The sequence below is a fragment of the Lathyrus oleraceus genome, chromosome 7 (genome assembly GCF_024323335.1).
Source record: "Lathyrus oleraceus cultivar Zhongwan6 chromosome 7, CAAS_Psat_ZW6_1.0, whole genome shotgun sequence".
Lineage (NCBI taxonomy): Eukaryota > Viridiplantae > Streptophyta > Magnoliopsida > Fabales > Fabaceae > Lathyrus > Lathyrus oleraceus.
The window spans coordinates 473,553,172-473,570,774 of NC_066585.1; the positions used below are offsets into that span (position 1 = coordinate 473,553,172).

The 17,603-nt window shown below is 32.2% G+C and overlaps 1 protein-coding gene across 1 annotated transcript; it reads left to right on the forward strand.

The window, feature by feature from the left end:
- Positions 1-11,047: 11,047 nt before the first annotated feature.
- On the forward strand, positions 11,048-14,060 carry LOC127105261 (cyanogenic beta-glucosidase). Its single transcript, XM_051042430.1, has 12 exons — positions 11,048-11,265; positions 11,388-11,457; positions 11,629-11,763; positions 11,848-11,925; positions 11,988-12,075; positions 12,159-12,414; positions 12,523-12,638; positions 12,801-13,021; positions 13,099-13,130; positions 13,249-13,351; positions 13,441-13,549; positions 13,635-14,060. Exons 1-12 carry the CDS (start codon positions 11,113-11,115, stop codon positions 13,804-13,806), a joined length of 1,533 nt encoding a protein of 510 aa, XP_050898387.1. The 5' UTR covers positions 11,048-11,112; the 3' UTR covers positions 13,807-14,060.
- Positions 14,061-17,603: the final 3,543 nt, after the last annotated feature.

The following is a 17,603-nucleotide window of genomic DNA, read 5'->3' on the forward strand; positions in this document are numbered from 1 at the left end:
ATTGATCCAAATACCCTCATTATGATCATTTCTAATATATGAATCATTTGATATAATATTCTCATCTTGATCATTTCTGGTAAACGATTCAATCTCAACATCAATATCACCTTGATCTCCAGTGTTTTCATCAATTACTTTGTTGGAAAAAAGAACTATAGACCATTTCGTACTTTTCGGATCATTGACATAGAACACTTGTCTAGCTTGAGAGGCTAGAATAAAAGACTCATCTTTGTATCCCACCCTATTAAGATCCACTTGCAAAAATTCTGACTTATCCATTCGAATGCCGTTATTATTTTCAATCCACTTGCAACCAAATATAGGAAACTGAAACTTCTCATAATCAAACACCCAAATGCGCTCGATAACACCAAAATACGACAAATTTGCAAATTTGGGGTTTAAGTCCTTCACACTTGATATGTGCATTGCTTCAGCTACCACGGTGACACCACTATTCTGCATAGTACTTTTATCATCTTGTTCTTTGGTATAAAATGTGTATCCATTAATCGCGTATGCGCTATAAGAAAAAACATGGAAACTTGGACCATATGCTAAGCATCTCAACCTTTCTGTTATTGAAGCGGGATCTGAATAATACTTTGAATAAATATGATCCTTAAACCAAGGTATAAAACATCGATTGTGCTCTCGTACTATCCAATTTTCATTTCTATTGGGATTTAAACCTCAGAGAACATCCTTGTGAATTTCAACATACGGCTCAACCTCATTCTCATTGTGCAGAACATACAAATGCACTTGATCCCGTTCGACCCTTGATACTGCCACGATTTTATTTCCAATTAGATTTTTTCCTTCTTTCTTTTCGACAAGCTGAGACTTGGGGAGTCCGATTGACTGAACATTAGACAAATATTCAGTATAAAACTCAATCGCTTCTTCAACAATGTATCTTTCAACCATACAACCTTCTGGTCGACTTCGGTTCTTCACGTACCCTTTTAATATTTTCATATAACGTTCAACAGGGTACATCCATCTCATATAAGCTGGTCCACACAATTGTGTCTCTTTCACAAGATGAACAACTAGATGTACCATTATATCAAAAAATGATGGAGGAAAAAACATTTCAAGCTCACACAAAGTAATAACGATTTCTTTTTGCAACATTGGTAAGATCGCAGGATCGATCACCTTACTGCAAATTGACTTGAAGAAAGAACACAACTTATTTATAGAGCTTCTTACTTTTTCTGGAAGAATAGAACGTATACCTATTGGGAGAAAATGTTCCATTATAACATGGAAATCATGGGTCTTTAAACTCTTTAACTTGAGGTCTTTCATAGACACAAGTCTTCTAATATCTGAAGAGTACCCTTCTGGAACTTTAACTTCACTTAGAAACTTACACAATGTTTTTTTCTCCTTTCTAGATAGAGTATAAGCAGCAGGCGGTAGATATGTTCGTTTTCCTTTCTTCAAGGGTCCTAATTCAGTTCTTATTCCCATCGCTATCAAGTCCTTTCTTGCCTTAAGGCCATCCTTAGACTTTCCTTGTATATTGAGTAACGTGCCAATAACACTTTCAAATACATTTTTTTCAATATGCATAACATCAAGAAAATGTCTCACATACAAAGACTTCCAATACGACAATTAAAAAAAAACTGACCTCTTCTTCCACCCACTTTTGACAAGTGTGTGGGCAAAAGGCTTGCCAAACTGAGTATCCAAATCTTTCACCTTTTCAAAAATTTGATTACCCGTCAATATAGGTGAAACATTTTCTTGATGATAATGATTTAGTCTCTGTGCAGGGCATTCATGTCTCCATTTACTCTATCAAATAACATCCATACCTAAACTTCTTAAGTTACTAGCTACACTATGTATGCTAGAATAAATACACTCATAAGCTGCATAGTGTACCTTTAGTTGGTAGAAGGTGTTTTAGATATTGCTGCCTGAATAGTCAAAAATTTGAAACTTTTTTAGGGTTTTACAAAATGTTGTTAAACTACAATCTAAGCCGCGAAATCAAAGGTTTCTAATGTCTCTATAATGCAACCATAACCGAACCCTAACAACAGTCTTTGAATGTGATTCATAGCGATATCAAATTCAGCAATTTAAAAACCAACCGTCAATTGCCTAATAAACCCGAACTATTTAAATGACTATGAATATTGAAACTTTACAGGGTTAACCAACAAATGTGATTCATACCGATATCAAATTCCGCAATTTAAAAACCAACCATCACTTGCCTAATAAACCCAAACTATTTAAATGACTATGAATATTGAAACTTCACAGGGTTAACCAACAAATGAGTCAATAATAAATCATAAAATTTCATTTTTTTTCTTCATCATTAATTTTGATGGTCGAAACAAACGTAGCATAGACAACAATAACATAAAACTGAAATGGGGCAAAGCTAAAACAAAGCAATAGTGCAAGTAATAATGTATGCTAGAATAAATACACTCATAAGCTGTATAGTGTACCTTTGATTGGTAGAAGGAGGAAACGTCGTAGATCTAACAGAGGTGGAAGGAGAACACCTTAGAAGTAGCGAAAATCGTAGCAGTGAGAACCCTAACGTGAAAAAGAACGAAAATAACAGAGAGTGAAATAACAAAACGCGCAGTATGTTATAATTTTAATGTTTACTAAAGGGGACCTTAGAGGGCGCTTGTGGAAAAAAAAAGCGCCCTCTAAAGGGGGCCTAAGAGGGCGCTTATGAAAGCGCTCTCTAAGGCTTTCCAGAAGCGCTTTATAAACTGGAAATGCACATGGACTTATAAAGCGCTTCTTTAAAAGCGCCCTCTAAGGGTAACCTTAGAGGGCGCTTTCTAAAAAGCGCCATGTATTGTTGTCCCTCTATCTCCTCCTTATTTTTTCGCTTCACCTTAGAGGGTGCTTTATTACAAAAGCGCCCTCTAAAGTGCGCTGTCTATTCCAGTTGTTCGCTCCTTATTTTTTCGCTTCACTTTAGAGAGCGCTTTTGTAATAAAGCGCCCTCTAAGGTGCGCTGTCTATTCCAGTTTTTGGCGTAGTGAATAGTCAGACTAATATAGATTTCTCAGTCAAATTAGTGAGCAGACACATGAGTGAACCAAGGGTGTCACACATGAACGTTGCAAGAAGAATCCTAAAATACTTAAAAGGATCGATAAACTTTGGAATTCTATTTCGATGAGACTCTGAAAGCAAAAAAGTTATGGTTACTTGCTATTCAGATGTTGATTGGTGTGGAGATAAGGAAGATCAAAGAAACATAAGTGGTTATTTCTATCAAGTATTTGGTGCCCCGATCTCATGGAGCTCGAGAAAACAACTTGTGGTTGCATTATCGTCGTGTGAGGATAAATATATAACAAGATCCTATGTTGTGTGTCAAGCAATCTGGATCAAATCGGTGCTATAAGAGATTGAGGTCGAAGTGAAGAAACCTCCGGTGTTGTAGATCGACAACAAGTTAACCATAAATCTTGTGAAGAATCCAGTTTTGCATGAAAAGAGTAAGCACATCGAAGATAGATTTCACTGCATGGAAAGAGTAAGCACATTGAAGATAGATTTCACTTCTTAAGGGAGAAGGTAAATCGAGGTGAACTTGTAGTAAGACATTACTCAAGTGAAGCATAATTAGATTGAATATCGATAAATTCCTGAATTTGAGAAAGAAATTAGGAATAAGTCAGGTCGACTATAATTAGCGTTTGTTCGACAACTTGAATTATAGGAGGTATGTTGAGATATAAGATATAATTTATGTTGTGTGAGGCTCAAGCCCAAAGTTAATTAGGGTTTAGGGTTGTTATATTTGTTACTTAGTAGTCAAGTTACTTAGTTGTATATAAATAAATATCTTATAATTCAGTTTTGTAACATAATTCAATAGTATCAATATTTATTTCCTTATTCTCTCTCTTTCTCTCTTCATTAAAAATATCTTACCCACTAATAAAAAATTCACAAAAATTACTGTTAGACAAAATTTCTTATCTTGTGGTCCTCCTGAGCTGCTGGAAATTGAATCACATGCTTTTTTTAGTGCTCTCTATATCAAACTAGACCCACCTTGCTTTAATCTTCAATTATGTGCAGTACTGTTATGAATGTTACGAATTTTGCATCCTTGTCTCCAACTACGTGGTCCTTATACATTTCTCCTAATTTAAACAGATCGTAGGTGTACACTTTTATTTATTTCTTGAGTTGTAACCTATTATGGGGAAAATGTTTGACGAGTAACAAGAAAAATGAAAATGTGTCTTTATTATCATGAAAATTTTGATCATATATGTCAATTAAGTGTGGTGCGTTACGTACTATATATTATATATTATTTATTATGTTTGCACATATCTCAACAATTTTTTGTATGTATACTAAATCACATCATTAAGGCTATATTTAGATACAAACAAAATGGAGCATAGCCAAGGAGAGTAGAATTGTATAAACATGTGATTTTATTGTTTGAGTATTTTATAATAGAATAGAACAATTTTGTTATTTTGCATAAATTAAAGAGTAAAAAAATAATAGAAAATGGAAGAATGAGATAGAATGCATTTCATCATGTTCTATTTCATTCTATCCATTTTTTAATTAATCCAAATAATAGAACATAATTTTATACGATTTTATTTCATCATATTTCATATCATTCCATCAATTCAAACATAGTTTAAAGTGAGGTGATAACTTTATTCTATTATTGATCGGAATGAGGATTTTGTTATGAATTTTGAAATGGTCTTTTAGCAATAATTTATTGACGGGGTTGAGAACCATAAATATGATGTTTTTATATTAGAATTCTATGTTTTTAGATTGTACTACTATAAAAATGATATTTAACTTCGGTTAGATATGAAGTGTTATCTCAGTTTCAAATGTCAGGTAACAAATAGCGTCATAAAAAGTGCGCCACTTTTCCTCTCGGTTTTTATTCAACCGACGGATAATCTGTAAAGATCATGAATTCGGTCTTCAGGGAGATCCTTTTGGGAATTTTTAAATGGTGAAAATAATTTCCCCTCGATTTTGACATTCCACCAACATGTAAAACACGATTGAGTTTATTATATCTAAAGTAGATTTCTTATTTCACTAAGCTCTAACTCAAAATATAACTTCTCAAATTCCTTAGAAAAATAATTATACGAACAATTGTGTTATATTTGAAGAATAACTTACACTAATCAATTATTTTCGAGCATCATGTAACTAATCATCCATCTCACGTTCTTTAATGGTTAGAATCTCTTCAATGTTTCAAGTTCTTCATTCAACACTACTTTTTCTACTAAGTCATCTTCTATTTTCATAAAATAGAAATTGCAGAAAAAAATAAAATAAAAATAGAAAATATTAATGGCTCGAATCAATAAATTATTTTCATAAACCGCCTAAACCTAAATTTTTTCGTAAACCTCAATTGCACTTCATCTTCTATTTATCAACTACCCAAACCTCATCACCCCTTTTTTCTTATTTCCATCGGTCGTCATAACTCACCGTCCCTTATGAATCTACTGTTAGAGGTCCAGATAATCCTAAGAAAATGTCACACCTAGTGAATGAAAAACATCACTTTCCATATTTTACTACTATACCATTTTTTTCCTTCATAGATATTAATTTTCATAGAAAGTGTGGGAAATTATGATTGTTTTATTGTGTTCACATGTAGAGTTAAAATTAAAACATATTCGATCAATTTCTTCTGATAACTTTAATTTTCCAGTTTGTTGTTCTCATGGATATTTGATTGAATCATGTAATTTATTAAATTGACATGTCTTACTAGTTAGTGATAGACAATTACTAATACATCTAATGTATAAATTATACTTGGTTGTGATTATGGTGCGATTACTTTATAAAGATAATGAAAATGTTATTAAGTATTTTTCACTAACGTCAATCAAAGAAAATACCGCATAATATTGCTTTCCTCGGTTGACAACGTTGAGAAATTTATTCCTAAACATTTGTCATGAAAATATTTGCTCAAGATAATGAAATCTTTGAACAGATCTTTAGGATGGATTGCAAGTGCAGAAAAAAATATCTCATAGTTAGAAGAGATAACTTATCAGAAATTGGATGCATATAATATCCATTGAACTTGAAAATAATGTACACAAAGGGTATACAACAAAATCTAGATAACAATAAAAGTTTGTTTTTCTCCAAGAATAACTTAAAAAAATTTGTTGTTCTCCAATAATCCATTGTCAAAATCTGAATTTGTTTATTCAATGTATTTTAATATTTTGTGTAAACAATATAATTTTGAATTTTGCATGGATAGGAAATCTTGCATGTGCTATCTATATAATGAGTCTTGTAATAACCTATTATGGGGAAAAAAATCATTGTTTTGTTTATGACTAACGTGAGGATGCATGTGTTTTAGGAGTAACAAGAAAATTAAAAAGGTAACTTTATTGTAATAAAAATGTAAAAGTAATTGTTGACGAATCATCGATTAAAATTACTTATTTTTATTTTATTGAGTTTGTTGCTAGTAATGTTAGTGTGGTAGTTAGTAGTAAAATGTTAATCTCGATTTAAACCCTTTGAGAAGCATTGTTATGTTGTAATTAATACCATTTTAATTAAGAAAAAAATTCTCTTACTCAATTTTTGAAAAAAAATATTGTCATGACAAATTTGATCGCATACGTCAATTAAGTGTAGTGTGTTATATTTTAAATATATCTCAATAAACTTTATATATATTCTTGCTAAATCAAATCACTAGAGTGAGTTGATCATTTTGTTCCATTCTAAATTGGAATGGACTTTTGTTCATGTTATTTGTGATAAACTCTAAAATGGTCTTTAAGCTTTAGTTTAGTGATGTGCGTGTACCTATAAGAATTTCAATATTCAAGTAAGTAACAGTAGTAAATATGAGATTTTTTTAGAATTGTGTGTTTTTGAGATTGATTCATTATCTTTCTTTCATATCACGATCTTAGGATTTTTAGGGACCTGAAACCTTATGTTTTCTTTAGCAGGTTGAGAGGATATATGTCAGGAAATTCCTTGAAATCCTATCTAATGATTTATATAGTCATGTTTGCTATAATCATGTGTACTTATAGGAAGGTTCAATCTCAAGGTTTTGTGATACTAGAACTTTCTTCGTGGACATTAGCTTTAAAAAGATTAACGTTAATGGGTCTAGTTATGGATCATCATGAGGGGGAAGTTGGTTCAAACACTCACCTAAAGGTCAAAGACTCACCCAAACAAGTGAGAGAGACACCACATATTCACCAAAAACATTAAGGTGATAGGTGTATGGGTCCTCTTACTTATAAAGTGCTCAACCTCCATTTTTCTAAGCAACGTGGGACTTAGAACTCACACTTGTTTCTCAACACAACTCACACTTGTTTCTCATCAATCTCCCTCTCAAGTGTGAGTTCATCTACTATGCTCCTATCAAACGAAAGCTCTTTCATCCACATACTTGTACCGCCGTTGAAAGACACTCTTATCTCTTCATGGTAACTTCAATGGAACTCGCCGCCTGACCACCATGTCAGGAAGACTTTTGACACAAAGATATGATCCCTTACTTGAACCAGGCTCTGATACCACTGATGGGTCATCATGAGGGGGAATCATTCACATTGGGTCAAACACTCATCTAAAGGTTAAATACTCACCTAAAAAAGTGAGAGAGACACTGCATATTCACCCAAAACCTTAAGGTGATAGGTGTATGGGTCTTCTTACTTATAAAGTGTTCAACCTCCACTTTTCTAAACAAAATAAGACTTAGACCTCATACTTGTTTCTCAACATAACTCACACTTATTTCTCATCATCTAATTTTCTGCCAAATCCCACAAACTTTGTAAGCTTTGTCGATCTTGATATGTTGCGATACTAGAGTGTGACAATTCCATAAATATTTATCTTCTCATATATTTTTACTATATGATTTCTTTCGGTGGTACACTTTATTCTTTTTTTGTTGTTTTTAAAATCATTTTGTTTTCATGTGAAACGTGGTGGTGCATTTGTGTCAGTTATCCTAGCTATTGTTTCCCTATGTATGACGTTGTGTTTCAAAAGTACATAATTTGATATTCTCTAAAATTTTGCTATCAATAACTTTTGACGATCCTTTCTTTGGCTCATTTGCAACTACATCCGCCATAATGGGAATTTTCTAAGGTCGTCAAGGTTTGGTTTGGTTTCACAAAACCTTTAAGATCTTTTCACATTTCCCTTTTCCTCCTATTGATTTCAAGGATTAGTATGTGATCGCCACCACCCTTATATCAATCACTCATAAAACTATATGTTCTCGACTCGAGTTTCTTCCTATGGACGTGACACGCGTTATTCTTATCATTTTTATTTTATTTTCGAAGACCTGGTATGGGTCCACATCAAAAAAAATCTAGAAGAGAATGTGCTCAAAGACTATATATTTTTTATCTCGTAAACGGTGGTACCTCGCACATGAAGTTGGTGGATTTAGGCCTAATGCATTTTAAAAAGTTCATATCCCCATCTTTTAAAGTAAGGACAAATAATTTTCACTTCTTCGGCCTCATGGCATCCCGAAAATTGAGGACACGATCTCAATGTGGTCGTTAGGATTTGTCGTTCCAACATAGATTCTCATGCCTATATTTTTTAAGGTCCCGACGAATGTGATAATTATTCATCCTTTGAGTGAAAGAGTTCCTTATCATGTTATCTTTCTCACCCATGATATTTCTAAAAGGACGATGACATTGAGCATGTGTATCGAATGTCATGTCGTTGATGGTGGCAAGAGAGTTTAAAAGGTGAGTGCCTTTGTGGTTACATAGATATAGGTTTCCGCAAGGTGCGCCTTTGGCTTATTGATCTATAAATTTGAGGATAAGTTGGTAGATCTTCATCGGTGAAGAAGGAATTAACCTTTTCTAAGCAAATTATGCTTAAATTTAGCATATGAAGTCTCCATTATGGTTCTTGAGGGCCGAATTAGGCCACATTAACATGTATAAGCCCTTTGTTCTCCCACTTAATGACATATGACTGCCTCAGAATGGAAATGAATAAGAATCTATGAAATGTACTTATCTCGTCATTCTCCCCTAGTCTTTTGAAGGATCTAATAGCAAAGATGAAAGTCTTGGAAATCCTTGAGATGATGAAGATGTGGTAAACCCTTTCAAATGATCCTAATTCACACACTACTATAAAATAGACCTTTCATAACACTCATTTTACAAAGGTCTTCCTGTTAACCGTGGTAATAATTTTTGTATTATAGTTTTCTTTTTTTGGTATTTACTAAAATACATTTCACAACGGTTATAGGTACCAACTGTGGTGAAAGTGACATCTGATCATGAGTTTGAATCCTAACACCTACCATCGACTTATGGACGTCATGTTATCTTACCATATTGGATGGAACATAGAGGTCTATATGGATGATCTGATATCAATTGATGCTAGTAGTACTACTCAATAAATATATCCAACTGTTCTCGTTTATTATATGAAACAACATTTTAACTGAACTATTAAATATTTCAAACCATAAAGTTTACAAATAGTATCAAATAGAAAAAAAGTTAATCTTATCAATGGTATGAAGAATGTTACAAAATCAATAAGTAGATAACATATTTAAAATGTTACTAATGATACTAAAAAATAGTATCAAATAGAAAAAAAGTTATTGGTTTTTCTTTAACATCGAAATATATTATTAGTAGCTTATCTTGACGTCTTCTGACCAATAATTGAGCTGCTGCTGGAATATCTACCTAGATTTTGTTATTTGAATAGATGGATAGTATTAAGTTGCTCTCTCTCTCTCATGGAAATAGAATCACGTGTTTTCTATGCCTTTATTAGCCCCATTTGGTTTCAACATTTACTATGGAAAAAAAAAGGCAGAATGCATGCTCAGTGAAGTGGTCCTGTATTTTTCCTAATTTACACAGTCGGTAGGTGTGGACATTTTGAATTTTATCTTGAGTTGGAACCATAATTCATGAGACAAATCATCAAAGTAAGTAGTCAAAAGCCATAATTCAAACCAACAAACCAAAAAGAAAGAGCAAAGCATCTCAAATTTTGAATGGGGAACTATACTTTTAGGACTTTTTTTATTAATTTATCCCTTTTTTAAGATTTTATTCCCAATATACCCTATTTTTTAATATCTCCTCGTCCAATGGATGAACGAGTTCGTGAATGATGTATTTATCTAGTATTGACTCGGCCAATGATTGGACGAGTCTTGTAAAAATTATTGGGTTGTGTGTGAACTCGATCAATGGATGGCCAATGGATGAGGTGAAAACTTAATCATGAAACATATTGTTTGTAGTAGTGATGTGTCTCACTTTCTTCTTCATCATCATCGACAATATCAGCATATGCCATTGAAATTGTAATTCATCTCGTTTAAACATTTGAGATTGATCACAAATTTGTGATTGTTGAGATTGATGGAGTAAAATATACAACTCAATATAGTTGAGCTCTGAATGTTCATGGCTAATAAACATGTTTTCAATATGTTCATCATCATGAACGTTTAGTTAGAAAAATTTGACGTAATTGTTTTATAAAAATGGGAATATATATTTATTAAGGATGATAAAAAAAGCATATTTAAAATGCGTATTACTATGAGGCCGAATATCATGGATCAACAAACTCAAAATTTCATAGTTATGAGTGTGTATATGTGAATTTCTTTAGATTATATCACTCCATCTATATAAAAATAATAATTATGTTAATGACTTTTAGATTATATCACTCCATCTATTTATATCACTCCATCATATACTTAGATTATGTTAATAATTATTCAATATCTAAATTAGATTATATGCAATTATTGATTTAAAATTCATCCATACTAATAAACTTACGTATAAAACATTACACTTTTAGGTTAATTAATAAATTAAAAATGGATAGATTTGATCCATGAAAGAAGGTGGACGTGTCATCTATATCCACTATTCAACGTAAAGTAATCAAACTCCATTACTATAAAGGCAATGAAATATTGTGCCTCGTATACTATAAAGGCAAAGCATAGTCAAGAAAATAATAAGAATAAAAATGGCAGTATTTCATATCAACGTGTTTCTGTTACTCTCTCTTTTAACCATCACCATTGTTACTCCTATGAATGGTTTTAACCCTCTTGGTGATTTCAACCGGAGCAGTTTTCCCAAAGGCTTTGTTTTTGGAACAGCCTCTTCTGCATATCAGGCACCAACTCCATCTTTTATTATTGCTTTCAATTACTGATATTATTATCTATGTAGTGTTCATATTGTAGAAGAGTAATTATTAACTTATTAACTTTATGTTATTTTGATTTTTTTTTGTAGTATGAAGGTGCAGCATTTGAGGGTGGAAAAGGACCAAGCATTTGGGATAACTTCACTCATAAATATCCAGGTTGTTTTCTTTTTTCATGTTTGAAAATATATGAGTATATCATCTATTTTATTCTGTCAACAAATAAAAAAATATTATGTGTTAATAATGTAATTTTTGTTTTATTTATAAACCGAATTGAATTTCCAGTTGTATATAGATTGCTCATAGTTATTAATGAAACGGTTGCAGAAAAAATAAAAGATAGAAGTAATGGTGATGTAGCGGTTGACTCGTATCATAAGTACAAAGAAGATATTGAACTCATAAAGGATTTGAATATGGATGCTTATAGATTCTCCATTTCTTGGTCTAGAGTTCTACCAAGTATGTCATTTTTTTTGTTAATATTTCTCTTCGTAGATTGCTGATTTATAATAACTATTCAAATTTTGTGTTAATTATTTGTAGAGGGAAAGCTTAGCGGAGGTGTAAATCCTGAAGGAATAAAGTACTACAACAATCTCATCAACGGATTATTGGCTAAGGGTAAGGATTCATCAATGTTTATTTCATGTCCATGTAGTTGTTAATCATTGAGAATAATGCAGGTTTGCAACCATATGTGACACTTTTTCATTGGGACGTTCCCCAAGCTTTAGAGGATGAGTATCACGGTCTTTTAAGCCATCGCATTGTGTGAGTGACACCAATTTCATGTTTAGAATTATTTTTTATGATTATAGATTATTGATTAACATATGTAATTCGCAATCTTGCAGAGATGATTTTAGAGACTATGCTGAACTTTGCTTCAAGGAATTTGGTGATAGAGTGAAACATTGGATTACTATAAATGAACCATGGACTGTGAGCATGAATGCTTATGCATTCGGAACGTTGGCACCGGGTCGATGTTCATATTGGTTAAATCGGAATTGCACAGGAGGTGATTCAGGGACAGAACCATATTTGGCTGCACACAACCAGCTTCTTGCTCATTCTGCTGCTGCAAATTTGTACCGGATCAAATATAAGGTCTTCTATTGTTTAAAGAAAATTACTTATTATTACTCTGGTTCTAGATCATGTTTTTTTAAGTATGAACTTATTGGAAATGTTTCTAACAAAATAACCAAAATGCAGTCATCTCAACGAGGCATAATAGGGATTACCTTAGTCTCACACTGGTATGAGCCGGCCACTACAGCGACGGCCGACGTTGATGCTTCAAAACGAGCTCTCGACTTCATGTTTGGATGGTAAATATTGAATCAATTATTATTTAATTTCGATTCACTTCATGTTTTGTATTTAAAAGAAATATAGTTATGTATACATATATGATTTGCTGTAATCTGTAAAGTAAAAGGAAATTAGAGAGAGTATTTTATGATTTTCGTTGCATCTGCATTTTGCTATAGGTATATGAATCCGCTTACAAGAGGCGAATATCCAAAAAGCATGCGAACTTTGGTGGGAAAGAGATTACCAAAGTTCTCAAAAGAAGAGTCAAGGGAACTTAAGGGGTCTTTTGATTTTCTAGGCCTAAACTATTACTCATCCTACTATGCTGCTCATGCATCTCACCATCCCAATGTCGTCCAACCGGCCATACAAACTGATTCTCTTGTTAATGCTACATGTAAGTATATCAATCAATTTCCAAATAAGCTTAAAATAAATGTAACTTTGCATACTCTAATTTTTTTTTAATGACAGTTGAACATAATGGCAAGCCTCTCGGTCCAATGGTATGTATTTCATCATTTCATTGGAAGATAACTTATATATCAATGCTTTTCATTTGTAAGTTTTGTATTCAAAAAGATTGTTTCTAACATGTAAAGATAACTTTGTAATTTTATGTAGTCTGCTTCGAGTTGGTTATGTATTTATCCAAAAGGACTTCATAATCTTTTGCTTTACACCAAGAAAACGTACGAGGACCCTGTAATTTACATTACTGAAAATGGTAATACTTCTTATTTTATAAGATATATTGTATGCATAATATTATGATATTATTAAAGTTAATGAAAGTTTGACAAAATAAATTGATAGGTCGTGATGAGTTCAACGATCCAACATTATCTCTTGAAGAATCTCTCTTAGATACTTATAGGATTGATTACTACTATCGTCATCTTTACTATATTGAAACTGCAATTAGGTAAGTTATATTTTATTATAAGAATCTTTAAGCCTCTAGTTATTGTGACTAACTCTTTAGTTTTATTGACCTTTGTGTATGACAGGCATGGTGTGAATGTAAAGGGATATTTTGCATGGTCATTGTTGGATAACTTTGAATGGGATTCTGGCTCGAGCTTGAGATTTGGACTCGTCTTCGTTGATTTTAAAGACGGTCAGAAAAGACACCCAAAACTTTCTGCTGAATGGTTCAAGAATTTTCTCGTTAAATCTTAGGCATATATATTACATGTGGTTTCAAGAAAATGATTTTGTTTTGATGAACTTGGGATTTTCTGACCCATTTAATGGGATATGTTTTTTTTTTGTTGTTGTTGTTAAAGTCAGGATTACAGAAAAGTGAAATGAAACTCACTCACATGTAGTCCTTGGTGAAATAAAAATAATTGTCAATGAATGAATTCAAAGTTTGTAAAATAACTTCTTACTCGCACTCTTTTAATACAATGGAATTATATATATTGTGACTATTGAACATGTATAAAAGTGTATGAATAGTAAACTTTAAAATTCCTTGATATGATAATTATTGGTCAACGATAGAACACTTGTAACAGATTGAAGAAAGGATTGAGAAAAAATGCGAGACAATGATAAAAAAAAGAAGCCAATTTTATTCATTTAATCTATATAAGTACTATGTATTTATATAAGAGGAATTAACAACTAACTTCTCAAAATAAACAACAGAGGTTTAGTTACTTGTCATTCAAGTAACTCAATTAACTAACTTGAACTACAAGAAATTACATTACACATACAACATTCTTAGTTATATATCCTTGGATGTTAGAAAAAGAACCATAGGTATATGTCTTTAATTAAACATATTCTAGTTCTTTTTTGTCAATTCAAAGGATTTCATTTTGTGTTTCCTTCATTTTTAAGTTCAAATCTCTCTCTCTCTCTCTCTCCTCTCTCTCTCTCTCCCTCCCTCCCTCCTCCCTCCTCCCTCTCCCTCTCTCTCTCTCTCCTCTCTCCTCTCTCTCTCCTCTCTCTCCTCTCCTCCTCTCCTCTCTCTCTCTCTCTCTCTCTCTCTCTCTCTCTCTCTCTCTCTCTCTCTCTCTCTCTCTCTCTCTCTCTCTCTCTCTCTCTCTCTCAATTAACAGTTTTATATGGATAGATGACCTAACCTTGTTTTGTTTCCCATATCAACCAAACAATGGCCTTTGGAGTTTACCATATGGTGAGCTTCCTTCCTAATGTTGAAATGAGTTTTTGTTGAATTTAAGTAATTTGATTTTGTTTCTTACATTTACAGTTTTCTTACATATTTGGGTTGATGAGCCTTTGGAATAAAGAAATCTTTGATCCATATTATGAGTTTTCTACCGTTGAGTTTTGATTAGCAAATACATGAGATATAATGTGTTATGTGTTAATCTACAAATCATTAGTGTCTTAAGATGTTAAGTAAGTATGTCTAGTGTCTTTAAAACTAAATGTATTGTCCAAAAAAGTATAAGGTGTGTTCTCCCTACAAGAGGAGCGAGACTCACATGCTCTAGTAGGTATATTACACGAACGTGAGAGGGCTAATCTATGGTGGCGATGAAGATAATTGACCAAATGGTGTACGCACCAAACACATCGTACGCTCGAAGGTACAATAGAGTCGTCATCGAACTTTATTTATCCCCAAAGAGGGAAGGGAAAGTTAATTGATATGCATTAACGGTGTAAAGATTTTTTACATTTCAATAAATTAAACATTTTTATTACTAAAGTCATTTGATTTATTTAGCCTAAAATATTTATACAAATAATGAATTATAATGGATTACATTATACAGAACTTTACATTTATGATATATGAAAATTAATCTCAATGAATTGGATGTAGCAGTACCTAGATATAAATTGTGTAATGGGACCCGATTATTATGTCGTAGTTTATTTATGAATACGTTGGATGTGGAAATCTTGACAGGAAGCAACGCAGGAAAACGTGCTTTTTTTGCCTAGAATTAAAATAAAAACATCTGCAAGTGATGGACTGCCTTTTGTCCTTAGTAGAAAGCAGTTTCATGTGTGGCTAAGTTTTGCAATTACAATAAATAAATCACAAGGACAAACCATTCCAAATGTTGGAATATATCTTCCACGACATGGTTTTAGTCATGGACAGTTATATGTGGCTTTATCCAGGGGTGTTTCACAGATTACAACAAGAGTTTTAACCAGGGAAGGAAAATTGAAAGGAGAAGATAGTGAAAGCACAAAAATATAGTCTACAAACAAATTCTTTTATCGCACCCGCAGGTATTTATTAAGTACATTGAAAAAATTGCTCACACGTTGATTCCCATTTTCGTTACACGACATACCAAGCTTATATTGTATTCTTTATATCATAGATAGATAATAACTAAATATAATTTTATTTTGCTTTAATATACAACCAAACTAGAACACGGCTAAATCTTTCAATTATGTAAGGAGTTGAGATGAAAGAATGTTGAAACTTGCTTCGACATAAAAGTAAGTTATACTTAATCATTTATTTATGCTTTTACGTTAGATATAAATGGGTTTTGCGCTCTTTTCTGCGCTTGTTCCTCCGGTCGATCGTTCTCCTCCCGGTGATAGTTATTCTCATTATTCTTATGCAATAAATTTAGATAACAGACTTTGAAGATAAATGGAACACATGGAAGGATGAACAAAGTATTTCATCCATCGGCAAACTCGACAATAAGGTGTATTTTGCTATTTTATTATTCTGTTCCTCGCCTCTTTCTTCTCCCTTTTTACATTCCACTCTTCCATCTTTTCCGTAATACGTATAAAATTTGTTTCTTACATTTTCATCACTCTTTCAGTAACATTTTTATCATCCTCATTGAAACAGGTCAAACGTTTGAAAATTTACTCTATCGGTTGGAGCTCCACAGTGATAACAGATAAAACACAACTTTGGAAATGGTGAAAAGAGAAATAATATCTCAAAGGATGGAGAGGTTTTTATTTAATTCATTTAAGAATATTTTTACTCAAGATTATTTTTGAGTGCATGAATTAACTGCTATTTGTAGTTTATGTAAATAAAACCATATACATTTACTAAGTCCATTGTTTCTTATTTACCAGAAACCCAGGTAATTCAGAAACAAGTCATAATTGTTGTTCTACCAAATCTAGACTAAAACAAAGTATCTTCCATTCTCCAGGTATTATTTGTGTTGCAATAAACCATATTATATTCAAACGCGTCAAGTGTTCTGAATGTATTTCTTTGATATATGACATTGTGTCGTGTATTTGTATTTTTTAAATCTCAAGAGCGCATTGATAAAGGGATGTACGAAGAATTGATTAGAATCTTTATAAGGTAAGCAAAAACATGATTACACTACTTACTATTAATTTTACTATCTTTTTCGATAAAAAAATTCTAATTTAAGAGTCTTAGATTTTTCTTTACTATGGAAAACAATTCCAGGGAAAAAGAAAATACTTCGAATAGAGATTTCATGTTCGACATTCCTCTTAAAGAACGTCATAGATTACACAGTATCATATACTTTGCATGCTTCGATATAATTTGAATATCTTTATTTACCATTTTCAACAAAATGTAATAATATTATTTAAATGCGACCTACAATAGAAACCTCATAAAAAGAAAAACAAATATTTATTTTTCTCTGCTGTGCGCATGGTACATTATCGTAACTTATATATGTATATGATGTGCATGATATTATTTGTGATTTAGTTAATCGAACATATTTTATCATTACACTTTTATTTATTGTTTGTTTATATTTTATCATGTTTGTGAGTCTATCTGATGTCGATAAATTCTCTTAGGTTTAGATCTATGATAAAAAATTTATATGCATAAAAATAACTCGATCGTTTATAAACATAACTTTTATATATTGTTGTTTATCATTCCAAGAATGGTCTCTGAGAGTTTTCTCTTCGTTCATCATCATTTCCATCGTTTTACTTTCTGTCTCAAAAACAAATTTCAGAAAACACATATCAAAAGCTACATCAATGGCTTA